The sequence below is a fragment of the Coregonus clupeaformis genome, unplaced genomic scaffold (assembly GCF_020615455.1).
Source record: "Coregonus clupeaformis isolate EN_2021a unplaced genomic scaffold, ASM2061545v1 scaf0154, whole genome shotgun sequence".
Taxonomy (NCBI): Eukaryota; Metazoa; Chordata; class Actinopteri; order Salmoniformes; family Salmonidae; genus Coregonus; species Coregonus clupeaformis.
Genome location: NW_025533609.1, coordinates 99730 through 122744, shown reverse-complemented (window position 1 = coordinate 122744; position 23015 = coordinate 99730). Strand labels below are relative to the sequence as shown.

The window sequence follows — 23015 nt, the reverse complement described above, 5'->3', positions numbered from 1 at the left end:
TTTACGGAAGAGTGGCCAGAAAAAAGCCATTGCTTCAAGAAAAAAATAAGCAAATACGTTTGGTGTTCGCCAAAAGGCATGTGGGAGACTCCCCAAACATATGGAAGAAGGTACTCTGGTCAGATGAGACTAAAATTGAGCTTTTTGGCCATCAAGGAAAACGCTATGTCTGGCGCAAACCCAACACCTCTCATCACCCCGAGAACACCATCCCCACAGCCTGATGATGCTGCCACCACCATGCTTCACTGTGGGGATGTTTTTCATTGTCAGGGACTGGGAAACTGGTCAGAATTGAAGGAATGATGGCGCTAAATACAGGGAAATTCTTGAGGGAAACCTGTTTCAGTCTTCCAGAGATTTGAGATTGGGACGGAGGTTCACCTTCCAGCAGGACAATGACCCTAAGCATACTGCTAAAGCAACACTCGAGTGGTTTAAGGGGAAACGTCTTGGAATGGCCTAGTCAAAGCCCAGACCTCAATCCAATTGAGAATATGTGGTATGACTTAAAGATTGCTGTACACCAACGGAACCCATCCAACTTGAAGGAGCTGGAGCAGTTTTGCCTTGAAGAATGGGCAAAAATCCCAGTGACTAGATGTGCCAAGCTTATAGAGACATACCCCAAGAGACTTGCAGCTGTAATTGCTGCAAAAGGTGGCTCTACAAAGTATTGACTTTGGGGGGGGGTGAATAGTTATGCACGCTCAAGTTTTCTGTTTTTTTGGTCTTATTTCTTGTTTCTATTTTGCATCTTCAAAGTGGTAGGCATGTTGTGTAAATCAAATGATACAAACCCCCCAAAAATCTATTTTTATTCCAGGTTGTAAGTCAACAAAATAGGAAAAATGCCAAGGGGGGTGAATACTTTCGCAAGCCACTTCATGGGAGTTTATCCAAATCTGATTTGTTTTCTAATTCTTTGTGGGTCTGTGTAATCTGAGGGAAGTATGTGTCTCTAATATGGTCATACATTTGGCAGGTGGTTAGGAAGTGCAGCTCAGTTTCCACCTCATTTTGTGGGCAGTGTTCACATAGCCTGTCTTCTCTTGAGAGCCAGGTCTGCCTACGGTGGCCTTTCTCAATAGCAAGGCTATGCTCACTGAGTCTGTACATAGTCAAAGATTTCCTTAATTTTGTGTCAGTCACAGTGGTCAGGTATTCTGCCACTGTGTACTCTCTGTTTAGAGGCCAAATAGCATTCTAGATTTTTTGTTAATTCTTTCCAATGTGTCAATTAATTCTCTTTTTGTTTTCTCATGATTTGGTTGGGTGTAATTGTGTTGCTGTCCTGGGGCTCTGTGGGGTCTGTTTGTGTTTGTGAACAGAGCCCCAGGACCAGCTTGCTTAGGGGACTCTTCGCCAGGTTCCACTCTCTCTAGGTGATGGCTTTGTTATGGAAGGTTTGGGAATCACTTCCTTTTAGGTGGTTGTAGAATTTAACGGCTCTTTATTGGATTTGGATAATTAGCGGGTATCGGCCTAATTCTGTCTGCAAGCATAATTTAGTGTTTTACGTTGTACACAGAGGATATTTTTGCAGAATTTTGCATGCAGAGTCTCAATTTGGTGTTTGTCCCATTTTATGAATTCTTGGTTGGTGAGTGGACCCCAGACCTCACAACCAAAAAGGGCAATGGGTTCTATAACTGATTCAAGTATTTTTAGCCAGATCCTAATTGGTATGTCAAATATTACGTTCCTTTTGATGGCATAGAAGGCCCTTCTTACCTTGTCTCTCAGATCGTTCACAGCTTTGTGTAAGTTACCTGTGGCGCTGATGTTTAGGCCGAGGTATGTATAGTTTTTTGTGTTCTCTAGGGCAACGGTGTCTAGATGGAATTTGTATTTGTGGTCCTGGCAACTGGACCTTTTTTGGAACGCCATTATTTTTGTCTTACTGAGATTTACTGTCAGAATCTGTGCAGAAGATCTAGGTGCTGCTGTAGGCCCTCCTTGGTTGGGGACAGAAACACCAGATAATCAGCAAACAGCCACTTTCACCCCATCCCCTGCTCTCTCTCTTCTTTCTTTCTTTCTTTCTTTCTTTCTTTCTTTCTTTCTTTCTTTCTTTCTTTCTTTCTTTCTTTCTTTCTTTCTTTCTTTCTTTCTTTCTTTCTTTCTTTCTTTCCCCCTCTCTCTCTACCCCCTCTCTCTCTCTCTCTCTACCCCCTCTCTCTCTCTACCCTCTCTCTCTCTATATATATATATATATCTCTCTCTATCTCCCTCTCTCTCTACCCTCTCTCTCTCACTCTCTCTCTCTCTCTCTCTCTCTCTCTCTCTCTCTCTCTCTCTCTCTCTCTCTCTCTCTCTCTCTCTCTCTCTCTCTCTCTCTCTCTCTGTCTCTCTCTGTCTCGTTCTCTCTCCCTCTCTCTCTGTCTCTCTCTCTCTGTCTCTCTCTCCCTCTCTATCTCTCTCTACCCCCTCTCTCTCTCTCTCCCTCTCTCTCTGTCTCTGTCTCTTTCTTTCTTTCTCTCTCACCCTCTTTCATTTTGGTTGACTTGGCCTCTCTTCCTTTCTTTTGTATTAGTCAATGCACTGGTTCAAATGTCAAGATCAAACCCTGCTGACTTACCCCTGTCCGTTTCTCCATCGAGTTCTTTGATCAGTTTACTGGAGCTCGAACTGCTCTTCTCTGTCTACTCCACTCTCTGGCGCTCGCTAGCGAACATTAACAACGGCCTGCGCTAATTGCTAGCTCCTCCAGTCTCCTGATCCTGGGTACATAAGCTGTGGGTGGCACGAGTGGCTTCTTGTCAGCCCCCCGTGGACAGAGAGTTGAGACAAAATGGTGGCCACCAGGGCTTCTTGTCAGCCCTCCGTGGACAGAGAGTTGAGACAAAATGGTGGCCACCAGGGCTTCTTGTAAGCCCTTCATGGACAGAGAGTTGAGACAAAATGGTGGCCACCAGGGCTTCTTGTCAGCCCCCTGTGGACAGAGAGTTGAGACAAAATGGTGGCCACCAGGGCTTCTTGTCAGCCCTCCGTGGACAGAGAGTTGAGACAAAATTGTGGCCACCAGGGCTTCTTGTCAGCCCCCCGTGGACATAGAGTTGAGACAAAATGGTGGCCACCAGGGCTTCTTGTCAGCCCTCCGTGGACAGAGAGTTGAGACAAAATGGTGGCCACCAGGGCTTCTTGTCAGCCCCCTGTGGACAGAGAGTTGAGACAAAATGGTGGCCACCAGGGCTTCTTGTCAGCCCTCCGTGTACAGAGAGTTGAGACAAAATGGTGGCCACCAGGGCTTCTTGTCAGCCCCCCGTGGACATAGAGTTGAGACAAAATGGTGGCCACAAGGGCTTCTTGTCAGCCCCCCGTGGACATAGAGTTGAGACAAAAAAGTGGCCACCAGGGCTTCTTGTCAGCCCTCCGTGGACAGAGAGTTGAGACAACATGGTGGCCACCAGTTGCTTTGTTCAATAATGCTGGCCTGCGTCTGTATGTCTATCTCTGTCTGTCTATATGTCTGCCTCTCTGTATGTCTGTCTGTCTCTCTGTATGTCTGTCTGCGTCTCTGTATGTCTGTCTGCCTCTCTGTATGTCTGTCTGCCTCTCTGTATGTCTGTCTGCCTCTCTGTATGTCTGTCTGTCTCTCTGTATGTCTGTCTGTTCGTCTTCATACCTTCCTCATATACCTGCCTAGCTGTGTGTCAGAAGGGATATACTTTAAGGGGTGGTTTCCCGGACACAGATTAAGCATAGTCCTGGAATTAAAAAGCAATCTCGATCTCCATTGAAAATTATTTTTTTAGTCCAAGCTTAATCTGTGTCTGGGAAACTGTCCCTATGTGTTTTCCACATCAATATATTTTTTTTGTAAATGAACAAAGAACATGACACATCAACAGAGTAATAGTGTAGAGTGAAAATAACACTGTTCTATGATCAACAGGACATGGTGAATTTAACACTTTTTCTAAATACGTTTATTTGTTCCATTCTTCTCCGCAGGTATATTTACGAGCTGTGTCCCTTCAATCAAGTAACACAGAAGGGTTCTTCAGGAGAAGAGGTGTCCTTAGGGTGAGTACCTTGTTAACGTTCACCGGTGTTACCACAGTTTAAACCTGTACCGGTTTGGCCTCGTGAACCCCATGGTATTTGAAGGACTCTTGAAATGTTCAGCTACCCTCTTAAAAAGCAGTCACTGGCTAACCGCAATTTAAGTCCTATTTTTTTTTAAAGGTATACGTGTGTAAATGAATCTCTTTCACCTTTCTCTACAAAGGCATGAATATATGTTCAACAATGTGCCTGTTATGTTTATTTGGATGTGTGGTTCTCACTCCAGACACACAAAATAGTTCCACAGCATACAAATGCTCTCTTTTGGTTCTCTAGACAAGCACACATTAGCCTTGGCCTCGGGTGATGCAGCTACCTCTGTTTATTTCACCAGAAGGAAGCAGAGCAGCTAGCATTTCTTCATTAGAAATTGATGTGAATGCTACTTGATACGCATTCCACTGCTTCCAGTCCCAAAGCTCCTTTATCATTGTTATGATGTTGCGGTGTGAAGTTACTCTAAGACCAATATTTCTACCGATATTGATATTTTTTTATTGTTATTCAACCTCTGTTAGGCTACATGTGACCTTTAATCAATTGCTAACAGGTCTCTATCAGGGGGGGGGGGGGTTGTACTTCATAGACTGGGCTACTGGGCTGGGTTGTATTTCTTCCGCTGTGAAGGGTTTCCATTTCATCTCAAGGGTTAAAGTATGGCCTTTTAGTTCCCCCAAGGGTTTGGATCTGGGATTGGATCTGTCCACCGGTGGACATTGGTCTTGTATCAAGGCGTCTCGGGTGCCACAGTATGAAAGGGGTGTACTCAACCCTATGTGTAGAACTTTGATTTCTCTTTTGTAGATTTTTTGTTGTTATTTTGGGGTGTTGGCATGTTGGGTGCAGAAATGTGTTCTTTGGAGTTGGTGTGAAGGCTGTGTATGTACTTGTGAAGCTATAGGGACCTGCAGAAAGGTGCATTACCAATCCTAGCTATAGGGACCTGCAGAAAGGTGCATTACCAATCCTAGCTATAGGGACCTGCAGAAAGGTGCATTACCAATCCTAGCTATAGGGACCTGCAGAAAGGTACATTACCAATCCTAGCTATAGGGACCTGCAGAAAGGTGCATTTCCAATCCTAGCTATAGGGACCTGCAGAAAGGTGCATTACCAATCCTAGCTATAGGGACCTGCAGAAAGGTGCATTACCAATCCTAGCTATAGGGACCTGCAGAAAGGTGCATTACCAATCCTAGCTATAGGGACCTGCAGAAAGGTGCATTACCAATCCTAGCTATAGGGACCTGCAGAAAGGTACATTACCAATCCTAGCTATAGGGACCTGCAGAAAGGTGCATTACCAATCCTAGCTATAGGGACCTGCAGAAAGGTACATTACCAATCCTAGCTATAGGGACCTGCAGAAAGGTGCATTACCAATCCTAGCTATAGGGACCTGCAGAAAGGTGCATTACCAATCCTAGCTATAGGGACCTGCAGAAAGGTGCATTACCAATCCTAGCTATAGGGACCTGCAGAAAGGTGCATTACCGATCCTAGTCGGTTTTAACACGTGTCCTTTCGACCAGCACCTTGGGATAGCTTCTATCGCGGTTGTCTTTTACACGGTTCTATTTTTCTCCTCTGCGTGATCACATTATGCGCCCCTTGCCGTCTTGTTGCGTCAGTTACTGTCAAACTTATATTTATCTCCTTATCACCGTTTTGCTGGTGTCAGGAGATTTGAGGTGTTAATTATGGGATGTCACTCCGCTGTCCTCTCTCCTCTCTCTCTCTCATTATCCTTAACCGTCAGCCATCAGACACTTTATAGGGTACAATTATGGAAATGCTATTCTATTGACGTTGCACTTCTCTTTAAAAACTTTTTATGTGCTTTTATAATTGACTTAAACTCCTTCCGAATCTCGATTTTGACGCCATTTGCGCTGTGGGCCACGCAGGTTAAAGGTTCTGGAGAATTGACAATGAAGAGGGCATAAATGAACAAAATATTTTCAGTTTCACTAAAAGGATGTTATTAGACGCCGGTTTCTCTTTTTCTTTTGGTCGAGCAACGTGAGGAGTTAAGATGTGTTTGGGTTGATTTATTTGCAATGAACGTTTTGCAGTTGTGGTGACTCCTCCAGTCTCCAGACAGAGCCATGGCAACACTGAGACAATGTAGATGAAGAAGGCTTGGCAATTAAGGGGTATAAAAACCAATGTAAAAGACAGAGAAAGGAGCTGAGATTAAGGGGAAGACAGATCACGAGCTGATTGATGAATTAGAAGTTAGAAGACTTTTGGGGTAAGGTAACAACAGAACTTGATTGGTATTGTTAGAAGCTATTGCATTATAATTGCTATATAAAAAACAATAAAATCCATCAGTTGTGAAACTGTGGAACCAAAAGAGAAGTGTTACTGGTTTTCATTAACTAGTAGAACCAAAAGAGAAGTGTTACTGGTTTTCATTAACTAGTAGAACCAAAAGAGAAGTGTTACTGGTTTTCATTAACTAGTAGAACCAAAAGAGAAGTGTTACTGGTTTTCATTAACTAGTGGAACCAAAAGAGAAGTGTTACTGGTTTTCATTAACTAGTGGAACCACAATATATGTGTTACTGGTTTTCATTAACTAGTAGAACCAAAAGAGAAGTGTTACTGGTTTTCATTAACTAGTGGAACCAAAAGAGAAGTGTTACTGGTTTTCATTAACTAGTGGAACCAAAAGAGAAGTGTTACTGGTTTTCATTAACTAGTGGAACCAAAAGAGAAGTGTTACTGGTTTTCATTAACTAGTGAAACCAAAAGAGAAGTGTTACTGGTTTTCATTAACTAGTGAAACCAAAAGAGAAGTGTTACTGGTTTTCATTAACTAGTGGAACCAAAAGAGAAGTGTTACTGGTTTTCATTAACTAGTGGAACCAAAAGAGAAGTGTTACTGGTTTTCATTAACTAGTGGAACCACAATAGATGTGTTACTGGTTTTCATTAACTAGTGGAACCAAAAGAGAAGTGTTACTGGTTTTCATTAACTAGTGGAACCAAAAGAGAAGTGTTACTGGTTTCCATTAACTAGTGGAACCAAAAGAGAAGTGTTACTGGTTTTCATTAACTAGTGGAACCAAAAGAGAAGTGTTACTGGTTTTCATTAACTAGTGGAACCAAAAGAGAAGTGTTACTGGTTTTCATTAACTAGTTAAATGACTTGTTGAATAAAGTGCTGAAGAAGAGTAGCATTATAACTGGGGTTCACCTTAGGTGTCCTGCAGCCAGACCATATTGTGGGCTCCAGCAGGAAACCACAGGGGCCAGACCATATTGTGGGCTCCAGCAGGAAACCACAGGGGCCAGACCATATTGTTGGCTCCAGCAGGAAACCACAGGGGCCAGACCATATTGTGGGCTCCAGCAGGAAACCACAGGGGCCAGACCATATTGTGGGCTCCAGCAGGAAACCACAGGGGCCAGACCATACTGTGGGCTCCAGCAGGAAACCACAGGGGCCAGACCATATTGTGGGCTCCAGCAGGAAACCACAGGGGCCAGACCATATTGTGGGCTCCAGCAGGAAACCACAGGGGCCAGACCATATTGTGGGCTCCAGCAGGAAACCACAGGGGCCAGACCATATTGTGGGCTCCAGCAGGAAACCACAGGGGAGCTCCATGGTAACTGTGTAAAAGGTGCGCTGGGTATCTATAGTCTTGTCCTTACTCAGACGAAGTGTCGAACCCCTGCATTCAGCTAATAATTAATTTCAAGAAATGAGTCTTAGCTGAAACCCTATACCTGGGACTTGTTGTCCGGTCAACTAGAAAGGGAGGACCAGCCGCTAGCAGGATTGTCTGAGACTATGCCGCGCTTATAAAAGTACTATAACCCTGTGGTTGAACGTATCCTGTGTGAAAGGTGAGGTAACACGTAGTAAAAGCTGGCCAATGTTAAAACAGCGCAGAGCGGGCTATAAATAAATATTGGATTGCTCGTTGGTGTTGTACACAAAAATATCCCCATCTGACACGTAGTATACCATGTCACAAACTACCCGTGAAGTGTTAACAGTAGGAAGGAGTGAGCTAACCTCTGTGGCTAGCAGAGAGAGACCAAGAGGGCAGCCCAGGGATTTACTGCTAACTCAGCCTAGGGTAGGAAGACAGGAAGACAGGGAGGCAGGAAGACAGGGAGGCAGGAAGACAGGGAGACAGGGAGACAGGAAGACAGGAAGAAAGGAAGACAGGAAGGCAGGAAGACTGGAAGACAGGGAGACAGGGAGGCAGGAAGACAAGAAGACAGGGAGGCAGGAAGACAGGAAGACAGGGAGGCAGGAAGACAGGGAGGCAGGAAGACAGGAAGACAGGGAGGCAGGAAGACAGGAAGACAGGAAGGCAGGAAGACTGGAAGACAGGGAGGCAGGAAGACAGGAAGACAGGGAGGCAGGAAGACAGGGAGGCAGGAAGACAGGAAGACAGGGAGGCAGGAAGACAGGAAGACAGGAAGGCAGGAAGACTGGAAGACAGGGAGACAGGGAGGCAGGAAGACAAGAAGACAGGGAGGCAGGAAGACAGGGAGGCAGGAAGGCAGGGAGGCAGGAAGACAGGGAGGCAGGAAGACAGGAAGACATGGAGGCAGGAAGACGGGGAGGCAGGAAGACAGGGAGGCAGGAAGACAGGGAGGCAGGCAGACAGGGAGGCAGGAAGACAAGAAGACAGGGAGGCAGGAAGACAGGGAGGCAGGAAGGCAGGGAGGCAGGAAGACAGGGAGGCAGGAAGACAGGAAGACATGGAGGCAGGAAGACGGGGAGGCAGGAAGACAGGGAGGCAGGAAGACAGGGAGGCAGGCAGACAGGGAGGCAGGAAGACAGGAAGACAGGGAGGAAGGAAGAAAGGAAGACAGGGAGGCAGGAAGACGGGGAGGCAGGAAGACAGGGAGGCAGGAAGACAGGAAGACAGGGAGGCAGGAAGACAGGGAGGCAGGAAGACAGGAAGACATGGAGGCAGGAAGACGGGGAGGCAGGAAGACAGGGAGGCAGGAAGACAGGGAGGCAGGAAGACAGGGAGGCAGGAAGGCAGGAAGACAGGGAGGCAGGAAGACGGGGAGGCAGGAAGACGGGGAGGCAGGAAGACGGGGAGGCAGGAAGACAGGGAGGCAGGAAGACAGGGAGGCAGGAAGACAGGGAGGCAGGAAGACAGGGAGGCCCCCTTCACCCAGGAAAGAAGCTCATACTGTGGGATAATCCAGACCTATGGCGCGGTGGGAGTTGACCCACCCTGTGTGGTCAAGAGAAGATCCACAGGCAAAGACTACCTGCACGTTAGTGAACCTAGTAGGACTGTCTGGGAGGCGGCTCATACTAGTCTCCAAGACACAGTGCACACTCCTTATAAAGGAAAGTCATTGGAATCTGAAGCATGACATGATGTTCCCTTCTCTCCGCTCCCACACTACCCACTCACATGTTTTACTGTGTCCTTATTGAGGGAAGGGGACAGCATGCAAGCTCTGACTAACACGGCTCAGAGTCTACGTTTGACTGTCAAACAGTATAAGGGCAGAACGGAGCTGTCTGCAGCTGTCTCCTATACATGTGACTCAAGGTGAGGTCACAGTGTTCTCCGACTGCAGACTCCTCCTGGGCATACTGTGCCAGTCTGCCTCACACAAGATGGCTGCCACATGATACTTAGCTCACAGCCACAGAGAGCACCCTTCACACACAGACACCAAGAGGGGCTAACTGCACTTTCATACCCAAGTCAGGGTTTTAAACTTGCATACATACTTCTCTGATTCAGACCTTTCCTGTACAACGGTCTACTCTCACTGATCACCTTGACGACGGAAAAGGGGTGCTCGTGTGCCGCCCGCTTTGAAAAGGTTATTTAATATTTCAGCTGGTTAATGGAAACTAAATGGTTGCTTTGGATGCAGCTGAGTATAACTCTCACACACACAGACCCACACAGTAATGTGATTTGCTGGGGTGGGCAGGTGGTGTTACACTGGAAGATGTAGCCCACATGTTTCCAGGGAGAGAGCAGTGTACTGTGGTGCGGTGTGGTGGGGGGGTTGGAGGGGAAACATGAATCATAGCCGGCGTGCTGGGAATAAAGTTCATTTTTTTATCCAGACAGACCATCACTCAGCCCTTGCAGGATAGGGCTGAGCCCCCTGATATCAATCTGCATGGAGACATCCTCCTCTCCCCAGAGTCAGGGAGGGGGAGAGAGGAGGCCTTTGATTTAAACGGCAGCATTTATCACACCTTCTTCAGCATCCTAAAGGACAGAGAGAGAGAGAGAGAGAGAGAGAGAGAGAGAGAGAGAGAGAGAGAGAGAGAGAGAGAGAGAGAGAGAGAGAGAGAGAGAGAGAGAGAGAGAGAGAGAGAGAGAGAGAGAGAGAGAGAGAGAGAGAGAGAGAGAGAGAGAGAGAGAGAGAGAGAGAGAGAGAGAGAGAGAGAGAGAGAGAGAGAGGACATTAACACGCATGACTTGTCATGGGAAGTTGTACTACTAGTCCAACTACTGCTGCTTGCTGCACAAATAATGTTATTTCGATTGCTGCCACCGCAGCCGCCAACACCACCTCCATGGCTGACAGGAGTAGTAGCTGTAGTAGCAGATGTAATAGTGACCGTAGGAATGGTGAAAGGCTTTCAGTGGCAGCGCTAGTCTCAGTACTGTGATTACTGTGTGTAGCTTAATGCCCTAATGCATTTCCTTTATCACTCAAGGGGGCTCATTTGCCATTCAGAAGGTGAAGACAAAAGATTGAATTAGCTTTTAAACGGGTTATGGTTAGTAGGTGCCAGGCGCACCGGTTTGTGTCAAGAACTGCAACGCTGCTGGGTTTTTCCACGCTCAACGTGTTCCCGTGTGTCAGTATTAGGACGGTGTTATTAATGTTTGGTACACAGTGCATATTGACTGTGTTCACTTGCCTTATGCTGGTTGAATGTACAGTATTGTTTAGACCACTAGCCGCACAAATACCTCTCAGTAACAATCGATCAGTTTGAGAACGCTTTTCTTTGGCCGTGGCTCGTTCATACAATATTGCCATAATGTATTTCCCAGGCAAGGAAATGTTCCACATTGTCTGCAAATATACAGATAACTGCCAAAATAAAGGAAACACCAACATCAAGTGTCTTAATAGGGCGTTGGGTCACCACGAGCCTCCAGACCAGCTTCAATGTGCCTTGGCATAGATTCCACAAGTATCTGGAACTCTATTGTGACATCATTCTTCCATAAGAAATTCCATCATTTGGTGTTTTTGTTGATGGTGGTGGAAAACGCTGTCTCAGGCGCCGCTCCAGAATCTCCCATAAGTGTTCAATTGGGTTGAGATCTGTTGACTGAGACACAAACACTCTTTAAAACACCCCTATGCTCCTTTGAGACCCCTCTTTCAAAGTCACTGAGATCTCTTCTTCTAGCCGTGGTAGCCAAAATAATGGGCAACTGGGCATTTTTATACATGACCCTAAGCATGATGGGATGTTAATTGCTTAATATACTCAGGAACCACATCTGTGTGGAAGCACCTGCTTTCAATATACTTTGTATCCCGCATTTACTCAAGCGTTTCCTTTATTTTGCCAGTTGTCTGTAGATAATATGCAACACATACCCGGCAATCTATTTCAATGGCTCCATATTCTATGCAAGCGTTCTTTTTCACAGTGATCAGCACATCCGTTTTCCTGCTGGGAATTGAATAACAACACCATAATTTTACATTTACATTTTACTCATTTAGCAGACGCTCTTATCCAGAGCGACTTACAGTTAGTGAGTGCATACATATTTTTTTTATTTTTTTCATACTGGCCCCCCCGTGGGAATCGAACCCACAACCCTGGCGTTGCAAACGCCATGCTCTACCAACTGAGCTACACGGGTCCCATCAGCCATGATAATGTTAACAGAGTAGGGCAAAACGCTCATACAGCGACAACACCGTCCTCCCGTGACAGCGTCGTCCATCTTAATAATGCCCGGTACACACTGGCAGGAGAGAGACACACCCTGTTAGGAAAATGGTAGTCAATCACCTGAAAGGAAAATAGATGAATAGCAGTATCTATCTGTTTCAGTTGGGAGGGAAATGTGATGTGGTAGCAGTATCTATCTGTTTCAGTTGGGAGGGAAATGTGATGTGGTAGCAGTATCTATCTGTTTCAGTTGGGAGGGAAACGTGATGTGGTAGCAGTATCTATCTGTTTCAGTTGGGAGGGAAACGTGATGTGGTAGCAGTATCTATCTGTTTCAGTTGAGAGGGAAATGTGATGTGGTAGCAGTATCTATCTGTTTCAGTTGGGAGGGAAACGTGATGTGGTAGCAGTATCTATCTGTTTCAGTTGAGAGGGAAACGTGATGTGGTAGCAGTATCTATCTGTTTCAGTTGGGAGGGAAACGTGATGTGGTAGCAGTATCTATCTGTTTCAGTTGGGAGGAAAACGTGATGTGGTAGCAGTATCTATCTGTTTCAGTTGGGAGAGAAACGTGATGTGGTAGCAGTATCTATCTGTTTCAGTTGGGAGGGAAACGTGATGTGGTAGCAGTATCTGTCTGTTTCAGTTGGGAGGGAAACGTGATGTGGTAGCAGTATCTATCTGTTTCAGTTGGGAGGGAAACGTGATGTGGTAGCAGTATCTATCTGTTTCAGTTGAGAGGGAAACGTGATGTGGTAGCAGTATCTATCTGTTTCAGTTGGGAGGGAAACATGATGTGGTAGCAGAATCTATCTCTTTCAGTTGGGATGGAAACGTGATGTGGTAGCAGAATCTATCTCTTTCAGTTGGGAGGGAAACGTGATGTGGTAGCAGAACTTTGTCTTTCAGTTGGGAGAGAAAAGTGATGTGGTAGCAGTATCCATCTGTTTCAGTTGGGAGGGAAACGTGATGTGGTAGAAGTATCTGTCTGTTTCAGTTGGGAGGGAAACATGATGTGGTAGCAGTATCTATCTGTTTCAGTTGGGAGGGAAACGTGATGTGGTAGCAGTATCTATCTGTTTCAGTTGAGAGGGAAACGTGATGTGGTAGCAGTATCTATCTGTTTCAGTTGGGAGGGAAATGTGATGTGGTAGCAGTATCTATCTCTTTCAGTTGGGAGGGAAACGTGATGTGGTAGCAGTATCTATCTGTTTCAGTTGGGAGGGAAACATGATGTGGTAGCAGTATCTATCTGTTTCAGTTGGGAGGGAAACGTGATTTGGTAGCAGTATCTATCTGTTTCATTTGGGAGGGAACCGTGATGTGGTAGCAGTATCTATCTGTTTCAGTTGGGAGGGAAACGTGATGTGGTAGCAGTATCTGTCTGTTTCAGTTTGGAGGGAAACGTGATGTGGTAGCAGTATCTATCTGTTTCAGTTGGGAGGGAAACGTGATGTGGTAGCAGTATCTATCTGTTTCAGTTGAGAGGGAAACGTGATGTGGTAGCAGTATCTATCTGTTTCAGTTGGGAGGGAAACATGATGTGGTAGCAGAATCTATCTCTTTCAGTTGGGATGGAAACGTGATGTGGTAGCAGAATCTATCTCTTTCAGTTGGGAGGGAAACGTGATGTGGTAGCAGAACTTTCTCTTTCAGTTGGGAGGGAAAAGTGATGTGGTAGCAGAATCTATCTCTTTCAGTTGGGAGGGAAACGTGATGTGGTAGCAGTATCTATCTGTTTCAGTTGGGAGGTAAACGTGATGTGGTCGCAGTATCTATCTGTTTCAGTTGGGAGGGAAACGTGATGTGGTAGCAGTATCTATTTGTTTCAGTTGGGAGGGAAACGTGATGTGGTAGAAGTATCTGTCTGTTTCAGTTGGGAGGGAAACATGATGTGGTAGCAGTATCTATCTGTTTCAGTTGGGAGGGAAACGTGATGTGGTAGCAGTATCTATCTGTTTCAGTTGAGAGGGAAACGTGATGTGGTAGCAGTATCTATCTGTTTCAGTTGGAAGGGAAACATGATGTGGTAGCAGAATCTATCTCTTTCAGTTGGGATGGAAACGTGATGTGGTAGCAGAACTTTCTCTTTCAGTTGGGAGGGAAAAGTGATGTGGTAGCAGAATCTATCTCTTTCAGTTGGGAGGGAAACGTGATGTGGTAGCAGTATCTATCTGTTTCAGTTGGGAGGGAAACGTGATGTGGTAGCAGTATCTATCTGTTTCAGTTGGGAGGGAAACGTGATGTGGTAGCAGTATCTATCTGTTTCAGTTGGGAGGGAAACGTGATGTGGTAGCAGTATCTATCTGTTTCAGTTGGGAGGGAAACGTGATGTGGTAGCAGTATCTATCTGTTTCAGTTGGGAGGGAAACGTGATGTGGTAGCAGTATCTATCTGTTTCAGTTGGGAGGGAAACGTGATGTGGTAGCAGTACACGCCATGACTTCTGGCTAGCTGAAGAAGCCATTTGCTTCTTGCATGGAGAAGCCATTTGCTCGGTAGCTTAACAACAACAGAACACTTTAACCTGCATGGGGCCATAATAACCTTTCGCCATGAGCAGAAGAGCAGTTAAAATATTAATATATGCCTTTATGGCCCCATGGAATCCAGGCTCTGTCGTAGCCGGCCGCGACCGGGAGACCCATGGGGCGGCGCACAATTGGCCCAGTGTCGTCCAGGGTAGGGAATGGCCGGCAGGGATGTAGCTCAGTTGGTAGAGCATGGCGTTTGCAACGCCAGGGTTGTGGGTTCGATTCCCACGGGGGGGCAGTATAAAAAAAAGATTTATTTTTAAAAAAGATTTACAAAATGGTATGCACTCACTAACTGTAAGTCGCTCTGGATAAGAGCGTCTGCTAAATGAGTAAAATGTAAACAACACAGGGAAAATGGCTCCACATACGCTGATATGGAACAGTGGGCGGGGCTAAACATAGCTTTAAGGACACTGAACACAAAAGACCCCAATTCTGTACTGTACATTGAAAATAGCGGCAACAAAACTAATTCATTCATGAAGTACTGAAAACCTGTTTCCCAATGACAATCTAACAATCCAGATACATTGACGTTACGAAGTAGGACAAAACAGACATCATTCAACATCATAGCCCAGACGAAACAAAGATCTAAATCCATTGATGTAAAGTAGCATGGCGGGGGCTACTCGCTGGACTAGCACTCCTCATCCCTTAGCTGGATAATTATCTGTTGTCTCTCTGAATGAGGGGGGGGCATTTATATGGGGCTGAAAGAGAGGCAGGGGTCGGCGGGTCACAGAGCCAGGGCTCAGGGGAAATCAGGTGGCCACGCGCCTGGTTCACAGGGTCGCAGTGTGCCACCCCATAGGGTTCAAGGAGCCTCCCCCAGGGCGCAGGGTAAAAACACTCTCTGCAGACGCGGTGTCATCGCTCACAGCAAATCAGGGGACAGAACAAGCGGCTTTAGAATTGCGAGCAGGCCGGCGAGCAGCTTGCCCGTTCACCCATTAACCTTGGGAGCCCACAATGTCACCCTTGGATCGTGTCCAATATCTCACTAGAAAGATAACAAGTAAGCGGCCCGTACGATGCAGAACACTATAGGGAACTATTAACAGAACACATAGACAAAGAAATACATAGAGCAGAACAGCCTATAAAAAGTCCTGCTGTTAACTATAGGCTGATCTGGTTAACTGTCTGGTTAACTATAGCCTGATCTGGTTAACTATAGGCTGATCTGGTTAACTGTCTGGTTAACTGTATGCTGATCTGGTTAACTATCTGGTCAACTATAGCCTGATCTGGTTAACTATCTGGTTAACTATAGGCTGATATGGTTAACTATCTGGTTAACTGTCTGGTTAACTATAGGCTTATCTGGTTAACTATAGGCTGATCTGGTTAACTATCTGGTTAACTATCTGGTTAACGATATGGTTAACTGTAGGCTGATCTGGTTAACTGTAGGCTGATCTGGTTAACTATCTGGTTAACTATCTGGTTAACTGTAGGCTGATCTGGTTAACTATAGGCTGATCTGCTTAACTATCTGGTTGACTATCTGGTTAACTGTAGGCTGATCTGGTTAACTATCTGGTTAACTGTAGGCTGATCTGGTTAACTATCTGGTTAACTATAGGCTGATCTGGTTAACTATCTGGTTAACTGTCTGGTTAACTATAGGCTGATCTGGTTAACTATCTGGTTAACTGCCTGGTTAACTATAGGTTGATCTGGTCCGATTTGTATTTCTTTGTATGTTCTGTTAATAGTTCACTATAGTGTTCAGCATCGTACGGCCGCTTACCTTCCATTTAGGGACCTACCCTCCACTGCCCTCACCTCACAAATATCTCACTAGGGAAAGAAGAAACAGAATAGGCATAGTAATTCCATAGTACTTTCATAGTACTTTCATAGTAATTCCATAGTACTTTCATAGTACTTTCATAGTAATTCCATAGTACTTCCATAGTAATTCCATAGTACTTCCATAGTAATTCCATAGTACTTCCATAGTACTTCCATAGTAATTCCATAGTACTTCCATAGTAATTCCATAGTACTTCTATAGTAATTCCATAGTACTTCCATAGTAATTCCATAGTAATTCCATAGTACTTCCATAGTACTTCCATAGTACTTCCATAGTACTTCCATAGTAATTCCATAGTACTTCCATAGTACTTTCATAGTACTTTCATAGTAATTCCATAGTACTTTCATAGTACTTTCATAGTAATTCCATAGTACTTCCATAGTAATTCCATAGTACTTCCATAGTACTTCCATAGTAATTCCATAGTACTTCCATAGTACTTCCATAGTACTTCCATAGTACTTTCATAGTACTTCCATAGTAATTCCATAGTACTTCCATAGTACTTCCATAGTACTTCCATAGTAATTCCGATTAAGTAGATTTTCTCTGCTGCTTCTATAGACTTGCAATGCTTGGCAGAGTAGTGAAATGATTTAATAAATAACAAGGGAAAGTGTATAACTCAACATAGAGAACATTAGTGCCACCACAATGCTAACTCAAATTGAAATGCTGTGGGAAAAAAACATATACTGATTGAAAGACATTCGTCTATCGTTGTATGGGGAGGATTGTGATGGTGGGAGATGCCGCATGCAGCAGACATATTGCTGTTATGCTACAGAGTCAGGGAGAAAGAAAAGGCATATTGTGAAAGCAAACGAAAGCCTATTTAGGACTGTCAGTTGCCTTTGCAGGTTCACGTTACTCAGTGTTCAAACCCACAGGTCTCCCTTGAACCGCTTAGATTTTCAAACAAAAAACAGAGAAGGGAGGTAGCCTAGCAACATTGAGACCACGGAGAACAAGCGCGGCATACCCGCTGCGAATGCAGCATGCAGCATCCAGCCAGTCTACGACAGTAAGCCCCATGGAGAGTGGGATGTTCTGGTCACTAGGAAGATCTAAATCTGCCTTCAATCGAGTACTGCCAGTGTACAAACGTACAACGGTATAAGCTTGGTATAAGCAAACAGAGCATAAAAACTACGTTTAGCCTTTTGATAACCTTTTGTTGTTAAATGCTTGAGTGATGTGATCCCCTTGGCTTTGTTTGTACTTTTCAATTGTTTAACGCCCCAAATAAATCAAATCCTATGAGCTATGATCACTGTGCAGACCTATAGGCTTATATAGTATGAACAAAGGCCTCTCATAGGAGGTGTTTTCAGAGGAATTACCACCTGCCCTCAGGAGTGAGCGCAGCAGTTGTCCTAAAATATGAACGCCCCGGAGCGATGACAGCCCTGCGAGGGGGGGGGGGGTGAACTGAACTGAACGATCCAGCTGAGGCTAATTTATAGGGGACGGGCCAGAGAGAGAGACTCCACTTCTGTGGCCATGGTAATATGGAAATGTGTTCATTTCATCAATAATAGTTGATGCCTCACGAGAGGCGCTGGAAACCCCCCAAGTGCCTTTTTAAAAGTACTAAAAGAGAGACGTTCTTGACAGAAAATGTATCCCATCCCTTCTCCTTTAAGATGAATTACTGTTCATTTGCAGTTTTTTTCAGCAGTAGTGGTGCATGTGTAAACAGTGGGGAAGTGGGTAATTATCACAATGGGTGGCCATTTTGTGGGCAATGCCAATCACAAGGGAGCTGTAAAGGATTATATTAAATCTATTACAACTTCAGAGGGTTACAAGGGATTCCAGGCAAAATGCCCATAACTGTAGAAGATTTGAGAACGGCGCTGTACATTTTAGCTTTGGACGATAAGAGATTAGTGAGATGCTGAAGGTTTCGGTGTTGTTATGTTTGAAGGACAATAATGATGAATTGTGTTGTACATATATGTACACTGAGTATACCAAACATTAGGGACACCTTCCTAATATTTTGCCCTCGGAACAGCCTCAATTCGTCGGGGGCATTGGACTTTACAAACTGTCGAAAGCGTTCCGCGGGGATGCTGGCCCATGTTGACTCCAATGCTTCCCACAGATCTGTCAAGTTGGCTGGGTGTCCTTTGGGTGGTGGACCATTCTTGATAGACACGGGAAAATGTTGAGTGTGAAAAACCCAACAGCGTTGCAGTTCTTGACACAAACCGGTGTGCCTGGCACCTACTACCATACCCCGTTCAAAGGCACGTAAAAATATTTTGTCTTGCCCATTCACCCTCTGAATGGCACACATACACAATCCATGTCTCAATTGTCTCAAGCCTTAAAGCTCCTTATTTAACCTGTCTCCACCCTATCATCTACACTGATTGAAGTGGATTTAACAAGTGACATCAATAATGGATCATAGCTTTCACCTGGATTCACCTGGTCAGTCTATGTCATGGAAAGAGCAGGTGTTTATAATGTTTTGTATACTCTGTGTATTTGCAAATGCACTCACCAAAATGGTTATAAGGAAGCTGGGTGGATGCTACGCATTTGAATCAGTCCTAGCTAGAGTAATTATGATGGGGATCACTGAAACTCAGTTAGCTTGTCACGATCGTTATGAGAAGCGGACCAAGGCGCAGCGTGATAGGCGTACATTCTTTATTGAAGTGTACACAACACGAACAAAAACAACAAAACGATACGTGAAGTCCTAGGTAATACAACAAACCATACGGAACAAGATCCCACAAAACTAAAATGCCAAAAGGCTGCCTAAGTATGGTCCCCAATCACAGACAACGAGCTACAGCTGTCTCTGATTGGGAACCACCCTGGCCAACATAGAAATAAACGATCTAGAACAAAACCCATAGAAAACTAAACATAACTCCACACCCTGGCTCAACATTTAAGAGTCCCCAGAGCCAGGGCGTGACAGTACCCCCCCCCAAAGGCGCGGACTGCGACCGCGCCAACCAAACATAACAGGGGAGGGAACGGGTGGGCGGATCCGGCTCCGGGCGTGACCACCACTCTCCCTCTGCCCCCCCCCGTAGCGCCCCTGGTCTGGTCTGGCCCCGCTGGCCGGAGCTGGACTGGACACCGGTGGAGCGGATTGCTCTGGCTCCGGAGTGGAGCAGCTGACCGGTGCCGGGCCAGGCACCGGTGGAACAGGCACGGACCATGCCGGACTGACGACGCGCACCACTGGCTTGGTGCGGGGAGCAGGAACGGGCCAGACCGGGCTGACGACGCGCACCACAGTCTTGGTGCGAGGGACAGGAACAGGCCGGACCGGGCTGGCGACGCGCACCACAGGCTTGGTGCGAGGGACAGGAACAGGCCGGACCGGGCTGGCGATGCGCACCACAGGCTTGGTGCGAGGGACAGGAACGGGCCGGACCGGGCTGGCGACGCGCACCACAGGCTTTGTGCGAGGGCCAGGAACAGGCTGGGCTGGACTGTGGAGACGGACTGGAGGTCTGGAGCGGAGAGCTGACACAACCCGTCCTGGCTGAATGCCTATTTCCACACACTCTGTGTGAGGCATCAGCACAGGACGTACAGGGCTGTGCACTCGTACTGGCACTACAGCACGTGGCACTGGCGCAGGATATCCGGGACCGAGGAGGGGTACTGGAGGCCACGAGCGTTGAGCCGGCACACTCCATCCTGGCTGCATGCCCACCTTAGCACAACACGTGCGTGGTGCTAGCACAGGACGTACAGGACTGTGCCGGAACACTCGCGGCACAGTACGTGGCTCCGCAATACACGGAACCTGCCCAGTCTCACGCTGCCTAGCCTGAGTACGGGGAGTTGGCTCTGCTCTACCTCTAGGCTCCGCCAACCACCCTTCCAGCCCCCCAAACCTGATGGCCTCCTCTCCTAGATCGCCGATGCGCCCTGTAGCTGCCTCCAGCAGCCACGTCGTCCACGCCGTGTGCCCCCCCCCCCCAAAAAAATTACTTGGGGTTGCCTCTCGCGTGTCCGTCGTCGGCACGGTTGGCGCCGTTTCTCCTCTCCTGCCTGGGCCTTTACTCCTGCCCATGGCCCTCTGCCCGCAAATATGTCCTCCCAAGACCACCATTCGCCCACCTGGGACATCGCCAACTTCTCCTGTTTGGCACGCTGCTTGGTCCTCTGATGGTGGGATCTTCTGTCACGATCGTTCTGAGAAGCGGACCAAGGCGCAGCGTGATAGGCCTACATACTTTATTGAAGTGTACACAACACGAACAAAAGCAACAAAACGATACGTGAAGTCCTAGGTAATACAACAAACCATACGGAACAAGATCCCACAAAACTAAAATGCCAAAAGGCTGCCTAAGTATTGACCCCAATCAGAGACAACGAGCTACAGCTGTCTCTGATTGGGAACCACCCTGGCCAACATATAAAATAAACGATCTAGAACAAAACCCATAGAAAACTAAACATAACAACTCCACACCCTGGCTCAACATTTAAGAGTCCCCAGAGCCAGGGCGTGACATAGCTATAAGTATCACATTCTCTACACAGTTCTTAGAAGACTGTGCACTTTAAATAATTATGAGTTGACCGAGGTGAATAGAAGTAGGAAAATGAATAATTTGACATTTGTGACAGGTCTCTAATCCTCAAACAGTTTCTGTCAAGGTATCTTCTCTTTTTGGCTGTTTATTGAAAGAGTACCATTGTCACGTTTGGAGCTTTTGATGCTCTTTAATCTGGCAATCCTTTGTACTGGATATCAGAGGGAAGTGAAGGAGAGGGGTCAGAGTAGACATCTTTAATCCTTCTCTCAGCATGGACGGTTTGGAATGGGATCTCTATGTACATGCTGCTTTTACGTTACATCGTTGACTGACACTACATACTTGGTAGTGGGGGGTTTTATCAGTTGCATAGCTACCAATTCCATACTCATTAAATATTTTAGCAACTGATTATTATTCCAAGTAATAATAATGACGAGCCAAGGTTGGGTTCCGGCTCTAAACTGTGGTGTCAAAAATACTGTTAAAATACTGTCAAATAGGAGAGTGCTTCATTGGGCCGGTGTTCACCGTGACGACGTATGTATCATTCATTTCGAAGGGTTTGGGTGTTTTGAGAGAAGGAACATCCTCTAAGGACGTTGTCTTACACACAGGAGTATCAGTGCCTTGACTTGAGTCGACCTTTAAAAATGAGACCCTGGCACCCAACGCATATTATGCCAGGAGGAGGAGTGATGTTAGCACTCAGTGGCTGTACCAAATGGTACCCTATTCCTGTATATAGTGCACACATTTTTTTACCAGAGCCCTGTGTGCCCTGTCCAAAAGTAGTGCACTACATAGGGAATAGGGTACCATTCTCTGGTCTAAAGTAGTGCACTACATAGGGAATAGGGTACCATTCTCTGGTCTAAAGTAGTGCACTATATAGGGAATAGGGTGCCATTCTCTGGTCTAAAGTAGTGCACTACATAGGGAATAGGGTACAATTCTCTGGTCTAAAGTAGTGCACTACATAGGGAATAGGGTACCATTCTCTGGTCTAAAGTAGTGCACTACATAGGGAACAGGGTGCCTTTCTCTGGTCTAAAGTAGTGCACTACATAGGGAATAGGGTGCCATTCTCTGGTCTAAAGTAGTGCACTACATAGGGAATAGGGTGCCATTCTCTGGTCTAAAGTAGTGCACTACATAGGGAATAGGGTGCCATTCTCTGGTCTAAAGTAGTGCACTACATAGGGAATAGGGTACCATTCTCTGGTCTAAAGTAGTGCACTATATAGGGAATAGGGTACCATTCTCTGGTCTAAAGTAGTGCACTATATAGGGAATAGGGTACCATTCTCTGGTCTAAAGTAGTGCACTATATAGGGAATAGGGTACCATTCTCTGGTCTAAAGTAGTGCACTATATAGGGAATAGGGTACCATTCTCTGGTCTAAAGTAGTGCACTACATAGGGAATAGGGTGCCATTCTCTGGTCTAAAGTAGTGCACTACATAGGGAATAGGGTACCATTCTCTGGTCTAAAGTAGTGCACTACATAGGGAATAGGGTACCATTCTCTGGTCTAAAGTAGTGCACTACATAGGGAATAGGGTGCCATTTGGGATGCAGACAGTGTCCTGCTTTCTGTAGTTTTTTTGTTTACCTGTCGCCGCCGTCCCAATGCCATCGCTTAACGACTCCACTGCAACCGCCTTTCATGTGTTCATATCAAAGGCAATCTCCATTCCTTAATAGTTTTGATAGGCTTTTGAGAAGGTTTGATTCAGGGTTTTTTTTTTTTTTTTGTCTCAGGCGTAATGATTTAACCCACAGAGTGGCGTCGGCAGCATAATTATACATTAAAGTGTTCCTACTTAATGGGCTCGTTTTCAAACTGCCAAGGGCGTTCGTTGGAGTGCCATTAGCGAGATGGCCTCTTACCTGGGAACATGGCAGCCACTTAATGCCCAACACTCCAGCTCCGCACTGCATTATACAGCCCACTGACAGACAAGCAGGTAGTTCTACAATAACGTGGTGGTTGTATTCAGCCCACTGACAGACAACCAGGTTGTTCTACAATAACGTGGTGGTTGTATTCAGCCCACTGACAGACAACCAGGTTGTTCTACAATAACGTGGTGGTTGTGTTCAGCCCACTGACAGACAACCAGGTTGTTCTACAATAACGTGGTGGTTGTGTTCAGCCC

General features: G+C 46.0%; 1 protein-coding gene across 1 annotated transcript in view; it reads left to right on the top strand.

Moving 5' to 3' along the window:
• The window catches only part of LOC121571048 (glucosidase 2 subunit beta), a 257435-nt gene that overhangs the window by 213419 nt on the left and 21001 nt on the right, over positions 1-23015 (top strand). Inside the window, exon 13 of the mRNA XM_041882290.2 lies at positions 3958-4029. Coding sequence (XP_041738224.1) covers positions 3958-4029 — 72 coding nt within the window. The remainder of the gene's footprint in view (positions 1-3957; positions 4030-23015) is intronic.